At 46.2% G+C, this 16,940-nt stretch overlaps 1 protein-coding gene across 5 annotated transcripts in view; it reads left to right on the plus strand.

Annotated features, from left to right (window-relative positions):
- Positions 1-6: 6 nt before the first annotated feature.
- The window catches only part of Actn4 (actinin alpha 4), a 71,328-nt gene continuing 54,394 nt past the window's right edge, over positions 7-16,940 (plus strand). For 4 of the 5 annotated variants that reach the window (XM_010632821.1, XM_010632822.1, XM_010632824.2 and 1 more), the window contains exon 1: positions 7-160. In XM_010632821.1, the coding sequence (XP_010631123.1) occupies positions 80-160 (81 nt within the window). In that variant the 5' untranslated portion in view covers positions 7-79. The remainder of the gene's footprint in view (positions 161-16,940) is intronic. The other variant, XM_010632823.2, reaches the window with a different exon arrangement.

Raw genomic sequence — 16,940 nt, forward strand, 5'->3', positions numbered from 1 at the left:
GGTGGACTACCACGCGGCGAACCAGTCGTACCAGTACGGCCCCAGCAGCGCGGGCAATGGCGCTGGAGGTGGGGGTGGCATGGGCGACTACATGGCCCAGGAGGACGACTGGGACCGGGACCTGCTGTTGGACCCGGCCTGGGAGAAGCAACAGCGCAAGGTGTGCGGGACGGGTTGGGGGGAGGTTTCCGAGGGAGGCCGGCGCGCCGGGGAGGAGATCGGAGGTACCGAGAGGGAATTGCAGGGTCTGACGGGAATTGTGAGTCCTGAGAAGGAATTGGCGGGCCTGGAGAGGGCTTTGAAGTGAAAAAAAGTCGTAGAGCTTGAGGAAAGAATTGGGAGTCTCAAAAAATAATTGGTGCCTGGGTAGGGAATATGGGAATGTACAAAAAAGAATCAGGAATTCTGGTGATGGTTTGGAGGGTCTGGGCGGGGAACTAGGGGAACCGAGGAGACGGGAGAAGCTAAAATGGAATTGGGGTGTGAGGCGGGATCCAGGTCAGAGAACGGGTTGGGAGAGCTGAAGGAGAAGACGGAGCCTGGGAAGGTAATTTGAGGGCCAGGGTAGAATTGGGGATCTGGGAGCCCGAATATAGAGGGAATTCTTTGCAGTACAAAAAGTTTGAGAAAGATCAGAATTGGGGGAGCCTTAGGCTGGGGCTTCCAGTAGGGACTAAGAGTGAGAAAATCAGAAGATGGAGTTGGGGGAGCCAAAGAAGGGGTGGTGGAGTCTGAAGAGGGACGGAAGCACTAGCGAGCCTGGGAATAAGAGGAGCTAAGGGGAGAAGATCTGAAAAGACGGGCTTAGGGTGGAGATTGGCAGGGGTCGAGGGTGTCGAGAGTCTAAGGGTCTGATGGGATGCTGGCGGGAGAAGTAAGAGGCCTGTGAAGACGTTTTTGGAGGAGTGAGATTTATTTGGGGTGCTTGTGCAGAAAAAGAAGAGAAAGATGAAAGGAATTGATGGACGGAGAAGCTAAAGGGGAATTTCTGGAAGGTTGATAAGGAGGTTGGGAAGCTGAGCAAAGGGTTGAAAGAGCCTGAGGCAAAGGTGAGAATGGTGAGGGGGAAAGTGCCCTGGAATGGCGGATGATGGGAGGGAAGTTAGTTTAGGAAATGAAAGTCTCCTTAGAAAGGCGAGGAGGTGAAAATCCAGGGAGAATTCTGTATTTTTTTTTTTTTTTTTTTTTTGTTCGGGAAGGGAGTGGTAAAGGGATCCTAAAGCAGAATGCGTTTTCTGGTTTACTTTGGGGTTTGGAAGCAACTAGGGGGACTCACAGGAGTGAAAGGGAATTCAGAAGTGTAGCAGGAGGCCCAGGGAGAATGTTGGTGTGTCGGGGGCGGATAATCTAACATGGTTGAGAGAGGGAGCTCCAAGTGATCCAAGAGAGGGTTTGAAGGTGTGGGGCAAGAGCTAAAGAAAGGAGTGTGTGGGGAGGGGGTTGTACAGAAGGGTAGTGTGTGAAGAGGGTGGCAAGTACTTTAAGTTAGAAACATTGAATGTGTTAGGAAGATCTAGATTTTTCCTTTCGTATTATTACTCATCGGCCTTGCGGCCTTGTGCGGGATCCTCAGTCTCGCAGAGTAATTCTGTTGTTTGTAAAATGAGCAAAGGTATCAAAAGGGCCCTTGGTAATTCCACAAAGGTGGATGTGTGTGGTCGTGGGGCTTTGGGTGAGGGCTCTGAGGCTGAGGGAGAGGAGGTTGGTGGAGATTTTTCAGGATCATGGAGGTAGACTCTAAAGTGGAGAATGACTGAAAGTGTGTTGTGGGTGCGAGTTGGTGTTTTGGGGCTGGGCACAGGCATCCTCGTCTGGAGACTGCAGAGAAAGTGGGAGAATGCAGCTGTTCCAGGGCAGCCTGAGGTGGAGCCTGGCATAACCTTGGCTAAATTACCAGCCAACACCAGTTTGAATAATCTCATCAGTCCTGGTGGGGGGTGGTGTCCTTTGCCATTGCCTCACCTACCTCAGGATAGGCATGTTGAGTATCTGACGTTAAACGCATTTTGAGGGGAAGGGGAGATCAGTCTGGAGTCCCAACAGTAATTTATTGCTCAAGGCAGTGCAAGGTTGGAAAAGGCTGAGGGTTGCCAAGAGGCTTGGAAAATTGGGAGGGGAGCAGGGGGCCACAGCGTCATTTTTGAGAATGCCTTGTATCTGTCTTTTCCATCTCTTACGTGCTTGTGAAAGTGAGCTGTAGCCCTTTTTCTTCAATGGTGCTAGTAGGAGACCTTCCTGTTCTGTCTTCTACTACTCCCCAAGTGCCTCCTTTTGTTAGCTCTGTTCTCCTCCCTCCTAAGAGTTAGGGTGTGTCCTTCTTTGTGGTTAGTCTCCCTTGCTCTCAGGGTGAGGCTGGCACACCAAACCCTGTGCAGGAACCAGGTCTCACCAGAACCCCAAGGCCTCCAGCAAGTTTGCTGGAAAGGGTGGCTCACAGTGTCCTCTAGAACCAGCTGCTTTAGATTCTCAGTAAGGACCAGGTTCTAGTATGCCCTGCCTTATACCTGTTCTAGCAAATATTTACACTTAGCTGTTGTGTAGGGGAAAAGTATTGCTTCATCACCTCTGTGCTCTTTCCCCTGTGGGGTAGGGAGCCTTTATGACATGGGGAAGGAGTAATGGAAAGGAGCACACCGTGTTGTGCTGTTCTCTTCCAAGAGAATCTTCTACCCTCACCCTAAACAGGCCAGCTGGTCTTTTTCTATGTTGTAGTGTTCCTTTAGGGAATGACAGATTACTCTGCTTCCTCTCCAAGGCCAATCCACTGGGCATAGAAGGAGTGCTGGTCTTGTACGTACATACTCTTACCCTCTGAATTCCGCGTCCAGAACAGCTGAGCAGGGGCTGGCCCAACTGAGTGTGTGTCTCATGTCTACCTGAATGCCCTTTGCTCTGACTTTTAGGGGCCCCTAGAACTAAGGCATTATCTAAATAAGTAGGTTATGCAACAGTTTTACATGGGAGGCTTGGAATATTTTCCTGGAGGGATGAAGAAAGACTGGTTTGATCTTTGAAGGAAAAGAAAGTATGTCCTAGATTCAGGTGATCCTCCCTCCTTATCCTCCAGAGTAGCTGAGATTACAGGCATGTGAGTAACTTCTTGAGCTATAGTCCACAGTACCCCTCTCTGGTTTCTAAAAGGGCCTGAGTATCCTTGCAATGCCTTGCTTTCATGGAAGGGTGAGATCTTCTGACAGGTACCCCGTGACTTCTCATCACAACAAGAGGACAGACCTTGCTTGCTAAGCCTGTGTGTTTCTTGAAACATCTTTATTTGCAGGGCCTCAGTGTTAGACCCTGACCTTTGGCTTGTACTCTTTTAGGTGTGAGTTAATTATTTGAAAGTTCTGATTTGCTTTTCTCCAAGTAGGTCTGCCTGCCTTCCCTTCCTCCCTCCCCCTTTTCTTTCTTTCCTTCTTGCTCTCTCTCTTTCTACTTGCTCTCTCTCTCCCCCCACCCCAATGATGGAGTCCCTAAAATAGCCATCTGTTATTTTGTTCCATTACTCTTAATTGCTTGCCTTTTAGGACCCAGCTAAGACTAACAGGCCCTTAGGAGTTTTTAAAACTGAATAATACACTTAGGAAAAAAAAGTCACCAGTTTGTTCTCCAGAAATAAGTGTATAAATATGTGAAAAGGGCGAGTAAACTCTGCATGCCCTTTTGGGAGAGATATGGGGAAAGCTACTGCTAGCATTCTGTCCCTTCACTCAGAACATGTTGGTACTGAAGGTTGGCCTGGTGCTCAGGGCCCAACACTCCTGTTGGGAGTTGAGATCTGGCAGCTGTGCAGGGGTGCCTGCTACTTCACCTATTTTAGGCAGTTCTGGGAGTGGGCCTGGAATTGCCCTCTGCCTTTTGAAACATCCTCCCTGCTTCTGGTTTCCCAGACCAACAGGGAGGCTACTTTGTCACCAAGGAGCTGACTCACCTTCCAGTTGGAACTAATGCTACAAGCTGTCATTTAATGGTAGCCAGTTGCTAGACCTCAAATGGGCTGACTTGTTGGAAAGTTAGGAAAAAATGTAGGAGGAAATAATCCAGGAAATGAGGTTGAATCTTCATATCCAGGTGAGAGACACTCAGAGAGGTCAGTTAAAATGTAGCCTTGTAAAGCTGGGTGTGGTGGTGCACGCCTGTAATCCCAGCACCTGGGAGGCTGAGGCAGGAGTATCTCTGCAAGTTCAAGGCCAGCCTGGACTAGACAGTGAATTCAAGGGCAGCCTGAACTACAAAGTGAGACCCTGTCTCAAAAACAAAAAACAACAACCAAAAAGTAGCATTAAACTCTCAGCATGTCCTCTTAATCAGAATGGGACATGGGAGCAAGGACCAGCCTTGATCCAGGCTAACTAAGCCTCTGTTTGGACACACTCTGCAGTCATGGCAGCCTTTGGACAGACAGTACCCTTTTCAGAGTTAACTGAGTACGTAGTACAAGTTATTTGCCAGTGCTATCTATCAGATGACAAGGAGAGTGGAGCCAAAAAGGAATTGATTTGGGAAGGCCCAGGGAATTTGAGACTGTTGAGATGAACACTTCAGGCTTCTGCTATACTGATTTATAGTGTGCTGGGAATTGCAGAAACCTTTGACCACATCTTTGAGTTGTTCTTCAAAAACATAATCTCTGCTGCTGGTGCTGCTGCTGCTTGTATCTTTTGAAGGGAAGAAAGGAGGGAAAATTAGCAAACAGCTATTTTTCTGTTGTACCCCTTGCTCATTCAAGTTTCTGAATAGTCAGAATACCAACATGTTGATCTCTTTCCTGGCATTTAGTATATTTTAGATCAGTGTTCTTCCAGCTCTACCCTTGTTTTCTTTACTCTGCGATGTCTATATTCTCAGCAGTCACACTGAACTCCCTTCCCTCAGTTTCCTTCCGTTCCCTTTATTTATGTATTTAGTTTACAGACTAACATAACACTCATGTTACCTTGTTTAAGACTTTTCCTCTCCTTTTCTTTTTTCATGGAAATAAGAGAGGCATGTGATAGCAAGTTGGTAATTCAATGGCTGAGGGAACTGAAATACTGACCTATTAAAGGATAGATGGAAGTCTCTACTTGAGCAGATACAAATACCGTCATCCATGCAAGTGTGAAAGAAGTCTTTATTGCATGGGTAGTTTGAGAGCCCAAGATTAGTCTCTTTTAGGACCGGTTTAAACTTTGAAACATCAAAGAAGAGTTATAAGGAAACTTAGTTTTACAGTGTTGGCAATGCAGGCGCCAGAATTTGTTATAGAGCGTCTGAAAGTGCCTGCGAGTATCACTTACTTTTCTTCAAGAAGGTTTATGAGTTACATTTTAGTCTGTATCCCAGGTATCAAGGAGTATAAGGTTCACTGAATTAAAGAGAAACTGAACCATTTTAAATTTCAGCCTCCACTTAAAAGACTGATCTTGTGTGTGGGGAGGGAGTTTAAACCAGCTGGCTGGGAAAGAAAGCACCAGACTCTTCTAGAAAGTTAAACCTTTGTATACATTTAACAGGCAAAAGTGCTCTTATGTCAGTTTTATCCTAGTTGTGAGTCTTCCTGGCATTATAAAAATCCCCAAGAGACATTTGTCTTGGTGTTGTGCCTTTTTTGGTTGTGTTCTTTCATCTCCCCTCTTCCTTTATAAACAATAGAGGCATTAACTTGGAATGTCCATGGAAAGTCTAAAAGCTGCTTGCGGTAACATGGTTGCCTTCCATTTGAAAAGACGCCAGTGACCCTTTACTTAGATATGATATATTGAAGTGTTATCTGAAAGCCAGCAGATTGGGTTTACCTGGGAGTTGCTGTTTGCCACCTGTTGCTGGCTCCTGCTTTACTGGGATGAGACCCTCTCCAAACACACACATACTCCACACGGACCACGGGCCAGGGATTTAACTCAGTGGCACTGTGCCTGCCTGGCAAGCACAAGGTCCTGAGTTCAATCCTCAGTACCAAAACAAAACAAAAAAAAAAGAGTGAGGGATAGGATAGTGGTTCCCCAAGCTGAGCATTCTTTTTTTAAGGCTATGTAGCCAAGTTGGCCTTGAACTGTTAATTCTCCTGCCTCAGCCTCCTGAGTACTGGGATTACAAGCATGTACCACCATGCTCTGCTCCAGCCAGCCCATTCTGTCTGTGCTGGTCTCTGCTTCTTCAACATCAACATCAGTGTGATTTTTTTCATACTCACTTTTAGTTTATATATTTAATAGTTACCATTAAGTCATTTTGAATTTTTATTATAAATAGTAAAAGGAAAATTGATATGAGTATAGTAATGGAAAACTTAGCTTCCCTGGTCATAAATAGAAGGATTTTTTTTTTTTTTTTTTTTTTTTTTTTTACCAGGGATCGAACTCAGGTCCTTGTGAGGCAGGAGGTGGAACCACTGAGCTAAATCCCTGGCAAAAATAAGAATATTGAAAGCAAAACAGCCAGCCAGGTATGGTGGTGCATGCCTGTAATCCCAGCACTCTGGAGGCTGAAGCAAGAGGATCTTTGTGAGTTTGAGACCAGCCTGGGCTACATAGTGAGTTCCAGGTTAAGTCTCAACTATATAGTGAGACCCTGTCTCAAAAGGTGGAACCACTGAGCTAAATCCCTGGCAAAAATAAGAATATTGAAAGCAAAACAGCCAGCCAGGTATGGTGGTGCATGCCTGTAATCCCAGCACTCTGGAGGCTGAAGCAAGAGGATCTTTGTGAGTTTGAGACCAGCCTGGGCTACATAGTGAGTTCCAGGTTAAGTCTCAACTATATAGTGAGACCCTGTCTCAAAAAATAGGAAAAAAACAAAACAAAACAAAACAAAACAGCCAGGTGTGGAGGCTGAGGCAGGAGGATTGCTGTGAGTTCAAGGCCAGCCTGAACTACATAGTAAGACTCTGTCTTAAAAAAGCAACAATAAAAAAGAAAGCAAAACAGTGTCATTAAGTTTTAGCTAGGAGGCTTTGGCTTCTCCCTTTGTTAAAAAGAGATTGGCTTGTGATGCTGAGGTGCTAAAGACCCTCAGTACCAAGCTGAGACCTTTTCTTTTAATTCCCAGGTTTACAAGTGAATCAAGGGATTAACCGGCTCAGTATGATTCCAGGTTTAATGTAGTATGTGGATAATTTTTTAAATCTCTATTGTGCATGCCACACTTTGAAAAACTTCTCTGTGGAGGTAGGCAGGGCAGTGACTTACCCAGAACACTTAGCCCCTTGCCCTTCGCAACGTCCTGCCCTACTAGAATTGCACATATTACTCATGGTTGGATGATAACTTTGTCCATCTTTACTTTAAAGTGTTAAGGCTTTGTTGGGTTTCCATTTTTAAGAAGCCAAACCACATTGTAAACGTAAAAATTGTGGGTTTTATCACTTGCTCCTCACACAGCTTTAAGGCTGCAGTTTTCTTCAAGTTTTGCCGCTTCCATCAATAAAGCATACTGCTGTCCTGTGGGGTATTTGAACCCTGCATTTGAAAGGAAAGCGGTACTCTGCTGCTTAGTTCAGAAAGGCTTATTTAAATGTTTTTCTCCCAGATCTCAGCAGAACACATTCCTTGTTTTCCGGTTGAACTGGACAGGGAACAGAAGGAATTGGAAGTGGCAGTTGTGCCCCGGCGGAACACAGTGAAGTCGACTTGGGAAATATCACTGCCGGTGTTGCAATGATTGAATGGGATGCTAGAACACAGTAGTACAATAGCATTTGTGTATTGGACTGCAGGCAGGAATAAAGAAGACTTTGTGGTTTGTTTTATGCTTTTCAGTTTCCCCCCAAAGGTGTAGGATTGAGTGATGTCTGTCGCTGGCTTTCTAGTGGGTTTTTCTTTTCATCTTTTTATCCCCTGTCTGATGGCTTTTAGGTGTGGGGGGAAGCCATAGTGGATCGGAAATAACCAATATATCTTACTCTTTCTCCAAGTCCAAAGGGGGAGCGCATTTGTTTTTTTAATCTCCTAAAAGCCCAAGATAAAGAGTTTCTTCATTCCACCTTCTGAGTAGTAATGACTGATTTCAGTTCTAAGAATGTCTTAATTAGCAGCATCCAGAATGTGGGCACAGCAGGAAGTGAAATAGATGCACACCTCTCACTCATGTGCTTCATTTTGGTGGTGGAGAAAGATCAGTTTGAGGTTGGGAGAAACGTCACGGAGGAAAATTTGCAGGTGATTCCACATCCAGGTATTGCTGGGACATTGGTTGAGGGGGTGTCACTATAAGAGGAGGTAAGGGTCTACGCCTTGAATTATCAGAGTAACAGGCCTTCCATGGCCAAGAAGCAAAGGCAGTGGTAGAAGCTGACTTCCCACTGTGAAGATGTAAAAGGTTAACACATTGGTGCTCTGTGATCTGTCTAAATCTGAGTGTGAGTAAAAGGTGTTTAATTTACCATGGAAACTGTGTTGCCTGCTTACTGTTTTAGGAATGTCGCCATGCCCAGAGTGAGCACTAATGGAGTGTTGGGTCCCTAGGCTGAAAAAAATGCTGTTCACTGGGTGTGGTAGTGGATGTCTTTAGTCCCAGCACTCAGGAGGCTGAGGCAGGTGGATTGCCATGAGTTTGAGGCCAGCCTGGGCTAAATAGTGAGTTGACGGTCAGCCTGAATTATAGACTAAGACCCTGTCTCAAAGAAATAAAGAAACAAAAAGTTGCATTCATATGTTCTGGGATAATAGCCTTATTCATAGTGGCCTTCTTGAGAAGGGGGTTAGAGGTCTGTATCCTCTAATGAGGCATTGGGCCAGTCCATTACTTTATCAATAAAGCGGTGTGCATGTGAAGCAGCTGATGACTTTGTACCAGTCGTGCTTTTTCCTCTAGGCCATCGATGGCAAATCTTTTAGTACTTTCGATGATTGTAACATCCACTCATGCCATAGGTTCGCCACCACTGCTGTCTTTGCGCTTGCAACAAGGCAGGCGGCAGAACCACTAAGCTAAATCCCTGGCCCTGTGACTTTTTTTTTGGTACTGGAGATCAAACTCAGGTCCTTGAGCTTGCAAGGCAGGTGACAGAACCACTGAGCGAAATCCCCGGCCCTGTGACTTCTTAATAATAAAGCAAAAGGCATCTGCATCTTGCCTGATTTCACAAACATTGACAACTTTTGGTACCGGGGATCCAACTCAGGTCCTTGCACTTGCAAGGCAGGTGGCAGAACCACTGAGCTAAATCCCCGGCCCAAACATAGACAACTTAAAAAGAACTCTAAAGTTTCCGTCAAATCTGAAGTACAAATAACATTTTTTAAAAAATCCACATAAAAAATCCACATCCTCCCAACTCTGCCAGTAAATAAACATTTCTTCCCTATCACTGCCCTCTTACTTTAAGAAAATGAGTGGCTTTCCATTAAACTATATGTCTGAAACTATTACGTGATTTCACAAAGTGACTTTTTAGCTGTTACTGGATCTGGCTTGTATTTTTTTCCCCCTTTTTTGTTGCTTGCATTTGGAAGGATCAGGTTGTCTTTGTTGTTTCAGTTTTTACTTTAAGACTTGTGTGATCTTCCAGTTCTAGCCTATGAAGTAAACTTGGTTCCAAATCCAAACTGTCTGGAAGCAGCCAACTTGCCAGGCTGGTTTTAAGGGCAGTCTGATGAATTGACCCCTTCTTACAGGCTGTCTGCTAACCAGTCACGATTCAGATTTTCAAGTCCTGGAAAGTATCCAGACAGTAAACATCACCAGGACTGTGAGGCAGTTACTTTTTTTTTTTGATCATTTGAGCTGTTCTGCCAAGACTGGTGGAATTTGACTTGCTGTTAAACAGAAAGCCTTGTATTACGTTGTATATTTCAGGATGTCGGCTTTAATCACCTAGCACTGTATCTCCTCTAACAGGATGAGAGGAAACACCTAGGCCAGTTAGGGAAGAGTGGTCTTAGCGATTTTTATTTTATTTTTTTATCTTTTGGGGGGTACTGGGGATCGAACTCGGGACCTTGCACTTGCAAGGCAGTCAGCAGAACCACTGAGCTAAATTCCCGTCCCCGTGGTGATTTTTTGAAACTATTTTTTCCTCTCCCTTTGTAACTTTCCTAACTCAACCACAAGGGCCAAACCATGGAAGAGAATTCAGGTATTTGAGAGCTGTTAACCAATTTGGGGATGATTAGCTATAGGTCACAGCTCAAAGCTGAAGAAGATAAGGGAGAGGGAGCGCACCTCTTATCCTCTGGGGAGCTCCTACCCTCTGAACAAAACCATCTCTGAGATTTCAGAGGGAACAAGCTTTGACCACAAAAGTAACTGACTCACAGTACACTGAGTTGTCTGAGCAGCTACTCAAGGGTTGAGAAAGTTCTGGGTCTCTTTAATAAACAAGCACAGAGCAATCCTTGCCAAATACGGCCTGCTTGGGGGCCACGGGGTTAGTTTAGGAGACAAGTTTCATGCCTAAAAATAAGTGCATGTTCCTATCAGACATTCCAAGCATAGTTTAAACATGAGACTTCAAGCTCTGTGAGTTCAGTTATGTGAGACTGTGAGGGTCTTTGAGCAGTGACAACCAAGGAAGTCAGATGACCAAATGCAGACCATCTTCCATCTCTTTTTTGTATGTTTTTGATCTGCTCACAAGTTGATGAGGAAGCCGACAAACATATAAATAATAAAGGTAGGATTAGGTACTATAAATTAAATAGTAACAGCAGCTAGTATTTTGCTTTGTGTAAGACACGATTATTCCAGGTGCTTCACGTGGCCTGACTGACATATGCCCATGCGATATAGCTCACCTCCTGAAGTATGTTATTACCTTTACAGAATGCATGCAGAAATGAACTCGTGGACAGTTAAGCCACTGGCCCAGGTGACAGTGCCAGGACTTCAGCCTAGAAGGGTCAGCTTCCAAGTTTATGCTCTTACTTCTACACTTCGCTATAGTCCAATGATTAGGAGTAGTTTTGGGAGTGGGTAGTGAGGGTAGGCGGGTGCAGAGTCATTACATTAACTGCAGAGGAAGGTTTCTGAAGAGACGGCATTCAGCGGTTCCTTGATGAACAAGAGAGAACCAGGAGAGCACTAGGGAAGGCTGTTCCCATCAGAGGGAACTGGAGTGCAGAGACCCTGAGGAGCACAGGGAAGACCAGACTGGCCAGAGCAGGGCAAGGGGAAGAGATGGGCATAGCCAGATCTCAGAGTTTGGTCGTTAGAAGTGCCGAGGAGGTCTAGATTGAGTCCAGTAAGTCAGGAGCCTCATGCTTCCAGAACTCTGGCGTTGTACCCCTTTCCTCTCAGGCCCCCAGAACAGGCCAGACCGGGCTTCTGAAGTGGAAAGTCCAGGACTGCGAAACATTAAACCAAAAGCTTCAATTATCTCTGTCATCATTGCTACAGTAGGCACCTGTGTTTGATTAAAGCCTTGGTAACTTTTGAATCTGGAGTTTTACAGCACTGAGTACTCGTGGCTTTTTTGTTTGTTTGGTTTTGGGTTTTTTGTTTTTGTTTTTGTTTTTTGAAACAGGGTCTTACTATGTAGTTGAGACTGACCTGGAACTCACTTTGTAGCTCAGGCTGGTCTCCAACTCATAGCGATCCTCCTGTCTCAGCCTCCTGAGTACTGGGATTACAGGCATGCGCCACCATGCCCGGCCACTCATGGCTTTGTAGTGTACTCTTTCAGAAAGTTTAACTTCTATCACATAAACAAGTTAAAGCTCCTTCTGATTCTACAAGGAAGCCTTTTCTACCCAGGATGCCACTTGTTTTTTTGTTTTGTTTATTTTGTTTTTTTAATGTTGAATATCTCTACTCAGAGTTAGAAGCCTGAATTTTAAATTGGCTTTCCTGCTAGGTCCCCTCCCTCTTTGTAAATTCCTCTTCTCTATATTCATTATTTCCTTTGGTCAGATGGAGGTAGGGTGGTTCTGATTCAGAGAGATAGACATACAGGCTGATTCACTGAGGCATTCAGCTTTCTCTACAGCCCTGGAAACCCATCCAGGAACTCATTTCTCTGGGTCCATGGCTCCCCATTTGAAACTGCAGCTTGTCAGACTAGTTCTGTAGCTTTTACTCAGAGAGGGAGGAGCAGTGACAGCTTTGGGCTATCCTTAGCTATCCTGCCTCCAGCCTGGGCGTGCCAGTCCAGTAATCCAGCACCATGGAAGCTGAGGCAGGAGGATCCAAAGGAGTTTGAGATCTTCCTGGGTTACACAGCCATTTGAAGGTCAGCCTGAACTATGCATTGAGATCTTAAGAAACCGCACACACAAAATTGCATTCATTCCTACCTCTGTACACAGCATCCAACAAGTTCCTCAAATCAATTGTATCATGAATTTGGGCTGGGATTCTCTCCGCCCTACCCTGGAGATCTGACAGCAGACATCTTCCCTGTCAACAAGATACAAAGGGCAACTGAATAAGTCCATTTGTAATGGCACAGCCATTGCAGCTGCTTTGGCTGGAAAGAAGATGGCAAGGTTTCCACTCTCCTGGCAGCATACCCCTGTAAACTTGTTAAATCTTTTAAGTAGCTGAGAGAGATGGAGAGAAAGTAGGCTTTATAAAATTGATTCAGAGTGGGCAAAAAGAACTGTGGCAATGGAAAATGTGTCAGATTATATTGAGTCTTACCCTATGTTTGGGATACAGCTCTAAGTTTCCATGGTGGGTGGCTTATTACGCATTTGTGCTGAGCTGAATGTGTTTCAAATTGTTGGAGAGAGAAAAGGCTTTGTTGGGGCAGAGCTGCCTCTTTCTATCACACCATAAAGACCTGGAGGGTCCTTTGAAAGTTGCCTCTTGGGTAGCAGGATGACTATTGCTATCTGCTGACCAGAGTGGGTCTGCATTTCATAGCCAACCAGCTTCTCATGTAATTTGAGTTGGGGCTTCGTGGACTCTGGAGTCCAGCTCTAGGTAGAAACATGACCGCCAGGGCCAGACAGCAGCCCTCACTGGGCCTCTCTGCAGAGCAAGGCTCTGCGCTGTGCCTTTGGGGGTATGAGAGAAACCGGAGACCCGGCCCATGCTCTCAAGGCACTCACGGTGTGGTTGGGGAGAAAGCAAAAGCCACATGAGACCTCAGAAGGACACTAAGCGGCACCCCAACAAGCCCACAGCACTGTAGCCGTGTCCTAGGAGAGGAAAGGGGTGATAAGGGCAGGTGGGATCAGTCATGGAAACATTCATAAAGGAGGTGAGTGTGCAGGAGGGGTGGGCCTTTGCTCCACTGTGGGGGGCGGTGAGAGGGTCCTGTTTGCAACCAAATACAGCAGCCTCCATTAGATAGTCCTATGAGTTCTTCTCACAATGTGCATTGTCTTTGGGGAGCTTCAGGTTTTAAGGGTATGTACCTGCTCATTCTTAGCCCACCTGTGGACCTCTGAATAGCAAGGCCCCAGGTTCTGAATCAAGTCTCTTGGGGGTCCTGCTGCTTTCCCAGACAAGTAGGTGGTCAGCCTTTCTCCCTGCTTGGGGAGCCTGTTCTGTCTACGATTAGAGATGTTTGCTTTCCCCTTGCTGATGGCTTTCTCAAAATAAGCATGGTTTCTAACAAAGAGGAACAGGGAGAGACTCTTTCATCCCAAGGTCTGTTCAAGCCCTGTGCCTCAGTAGCTCCTCAGAGTGTGTGGGGTCGCACATAGCCTCTTGCTCCCAGTGACTGCTCTCACTGGGATTGGCTGTTCTGTCCTGAGAGCACAGAGATGCCACCAGGCCAGCTGCTAGATGTGCTACAGGTCGTGTGCTGTCCCTGAGACAAGGGTAGCCCAGCATTGTACTCCTTAAGAATTTATTCTTGTGGATTGGGGATTTAGCTCAGTGGTGCCACCACCTTACAAGGTCCAGAGTTCTTCTATCCCTGATGCTCCCCACAAAAATAATTTATTTGCTTGCTTGCCGAGCTGAGCCTCCAGGTGCTACTTTTTAAAATCAAATGGCTTTAGAGCTGGCTTGTGGAACTTTAGCATTCCCATCGCTGGAAATGCTTTACTTTTTTTTTTTTAAAACAACATTCATTCATTTGCTCATGGCCAAATATATGACTCAAGTACTGCAGTGCTCTTCATGTGCTTTTCCAAAATTTAACATCCTCAAGCTGTACTCTTGCTCTTGTGAGATAGGGTTGGCATGGGTAGCCACACCTTTCCCATGTGGTTTCAGGGGGGTTCCTTCCCACTACAGATGTTGCTTGAAAGCTAAAATATAGTTCAGCTCAAGAAAGTTAAATAGTGGCCGGGGATTTAGCTCAGTGGTTCCAGCACCTACCTCACAAGCACAAGGACCTGAGTTTGATCCAGGTACCAAAAAATAAAAGGAAAGTAGAATAGTAATTGCATCTTCCAATAGAACCTGGCCTCCATCTTTTAGATTGCCTGGAATTGATAGATTTGCCATAAAGGGATTTGGTGAAGGTGGGAAGGGTCACCTAGATTGAGCTAGTCTCTGACTTGGTGCCATTGGGAGAGAGGGCTGGAGGCTATTAGCCCAGCTAGTTTCTGTTTTCTTCTCTGCCTCCTCAAGGATTCCAGGCAGGGTCTTTATTAGGTGCTTCTCCCTCCCCCGCTTTTATTTGTTTTTTTGAGACAGGTTCTATGTAGTTCAAGCTGGTCTTGAAATTCACTGTAGCCCAAACTAACCCTAAATTTGTGTGGTGATTCTCCTGCCTCAGCTTCCTGAGTGCTGAGATTATAGGTGTGTAACCCCACAACACACACACTTTTCTGTTTTTGATTGCTTTTTTTTTTTTGGTACTGAGGCCCTTGTGCTTGCGAGGCAGGCAGCAGGACCACTATGCCAAATCCCTGGCCCACTTTTCCCTTTTTTGAAAAGCAGAGATGTTAGCAAGGTAGGTATTCATTGAAAAGAGAATTTGGAGTTCATTACTTGTAGTCAGGGAATGTTTTGCTTCACCTCCATTGAGAGAGATTTCTGGGGGAGAAGCTGCAGAAAATGTAGGGTCAAAGTTTCTTGTTTGAACACAGGATCTGCAGGACAGCTGGCTCAGCTGGTGGGTTAGCGAGAACAGCCTGCTCAGTGGCTCCAATGACACTGGGATGTGAGCCGTCTCTAGGCCCAGCAGCTGCAACCTGGGAGGCAGTATTGAGCCCACAAACACCTGTGGGAAATGCTTTTGGCAACTCTGTGTCCTCATGCGGTTAGAAGGCAATGAAAGGTATGGGAGGAGAGCAGGGAGACAGACCTGAGGGCTCTCCTCTTCCTCTGCCTCTCCCCCAAGGGCTGGCTGCCTGTCTGGGGCACGAGACTGTTGTCCCCTTTAAAGGGGCATCCTTCTGCCTCACAAGATGATTTTGAGGAATAAATGAAATACTGTGTTTGAAGCATTTGGCACAGTGCCTGGCACATTGTAAGTGCTTCAATAATTATTTCAGCGGCTTCCATCCTGCACCCAGGTGCGGTCTGCTGCTGTTCTCCTCTTCAAAGAGGTTGAAAGGGCCTGCTGAAATGTGCAGCGCAGTGGAAAACCCAAACATCTACCCCCTTTCCTGAAGTTTTCCCCCAGGGAGTTCCAGAGCCTAAACCCAGCCAGCAACTTCAAAGGCGCATCCTCCATCAAGTGGCAACACGCACTTGGGCTGCAAGTGACACGCTGTAGTCCTTCCCAGCTTCTGCATCCATCTGGGTCTCATTATCTGGGAGGTGGCTTCTTGTTTCAAGAGTTTTGAGCCCTGAATGGTTTTGTGTCTGGATGAGCATAGGCAGTGCCAGGAAGGCTTGTTCAGAATTCAATTTAAGTTTGCCATCATCTAAGGGGTTCTTTCCCTGGGTCTGTTCCTTTCCCTGTCCCTGTAAAGCAAAGCAGAACAAAAATTTCTATAGACTCAACCCACAGCCTGGAGTCTACCGCCTTCTCTTCAGCTGCTAACTGATGTGGAAACAGGAAGAGCTTCCCACTGATAACCCCAAAATAACGGCTCCAAGAGGCTGTCCAGTGGGGCCAAGGGGTGTGCAGCAGCTTGTACCCGGGAACCTGTGTCCAGCTGTGGACTCCAAATGTGGGACTGTGGAGGACCTAGAGGTGCCATGTCACTACCAGGTCTCCTTCCCCATCGTACTTCTCTTGCCTGCAGCTCCATTCTTCTTTTCTTATTCCTCCAGGGCCCCCCCTTCCCAGGGTCACTTCCTGATGCCATTCCTCAGCTTAGCCCCTGTCCCCCCCAAAAGCAATCAAACTCACAGCCTAATAAGGCAAAAGAATGAAGAGAATGTCCGCCTCCCAGCCTCTCCCGTAACCGGGCTCAGGCCTGCAGCAAATTTGGAAAATGTTACAGTGGAGTGACAACTGAGGGGGGGATGGGGGACGGTAGGGCAGCTTTTTTCAGGAGCTCCCATTGTTGGCAGCAGGCAGGACCCTGAGGGAGGGCCACCCGGCTTGCTTTTTCCAAATCAAGCTGTTGACACTCCTCTAGCATAAAAACGTGTGTGGAAAGTACAGCCTGAGTCATCTGCACCTCCAGTTGTGGGATTTGCATGCCAGGAGAACACAGAATACAAAGGAAAGTCTGCAGTGGGAGCTCTCGCCTAGCATCTCCTCCCGGCAGCACGGAGACTGTGCAGATCCAAACACTTCTTGCATCTGAGATGAGCAGTTTTCTTCCCCTGACTCTGCCAGGGTTAAATTATCGCTGATGTTAATTAAGACTTGTTAATGCTTAGATAGAGTGAGCCCCCCTCAACCTGTCACCCATCCTACATCATTATCCCAGGCAAGTCAACCCTCTCTGAAACACTTTCCATTCTGGACTGGATGGGGGGCACGAGCCCCTCTGTGATGGGAGCCCTACAGGAGAAGCCCACTGGGCCAAACCTTCCATTTGTTTTGGAAGGTCAAGCTTCATAATTAACCTGAGTACTGGAGGAGGGGGTGGAGGAGAAGGAACAGGGCGCAGGGATGTGCCAGGTCTTTCGAGTTGCTAATTATCAGCAAGCATGAGGTCATCCGTAAATATATCTATTTCTTTAGCTTGCAATTAAGGTACTCATTAAAAAAAAAT

This window comes from Fukomys damarensis, unplaced genomic scaffold, assembly GCF_012274545.1.
Source record: "Fukomys damarensis isolate Sample0158 unplaced genomic scaffold, DMR_v1.0_HiC HiC_scaffold_19, whole genome shotgun sequence".
NCBI lineage: Eukaryota > Metazoa > Chordata > Mammalia > Rodentia > Bathyergidae > Fukomys > Fukomys damarensis.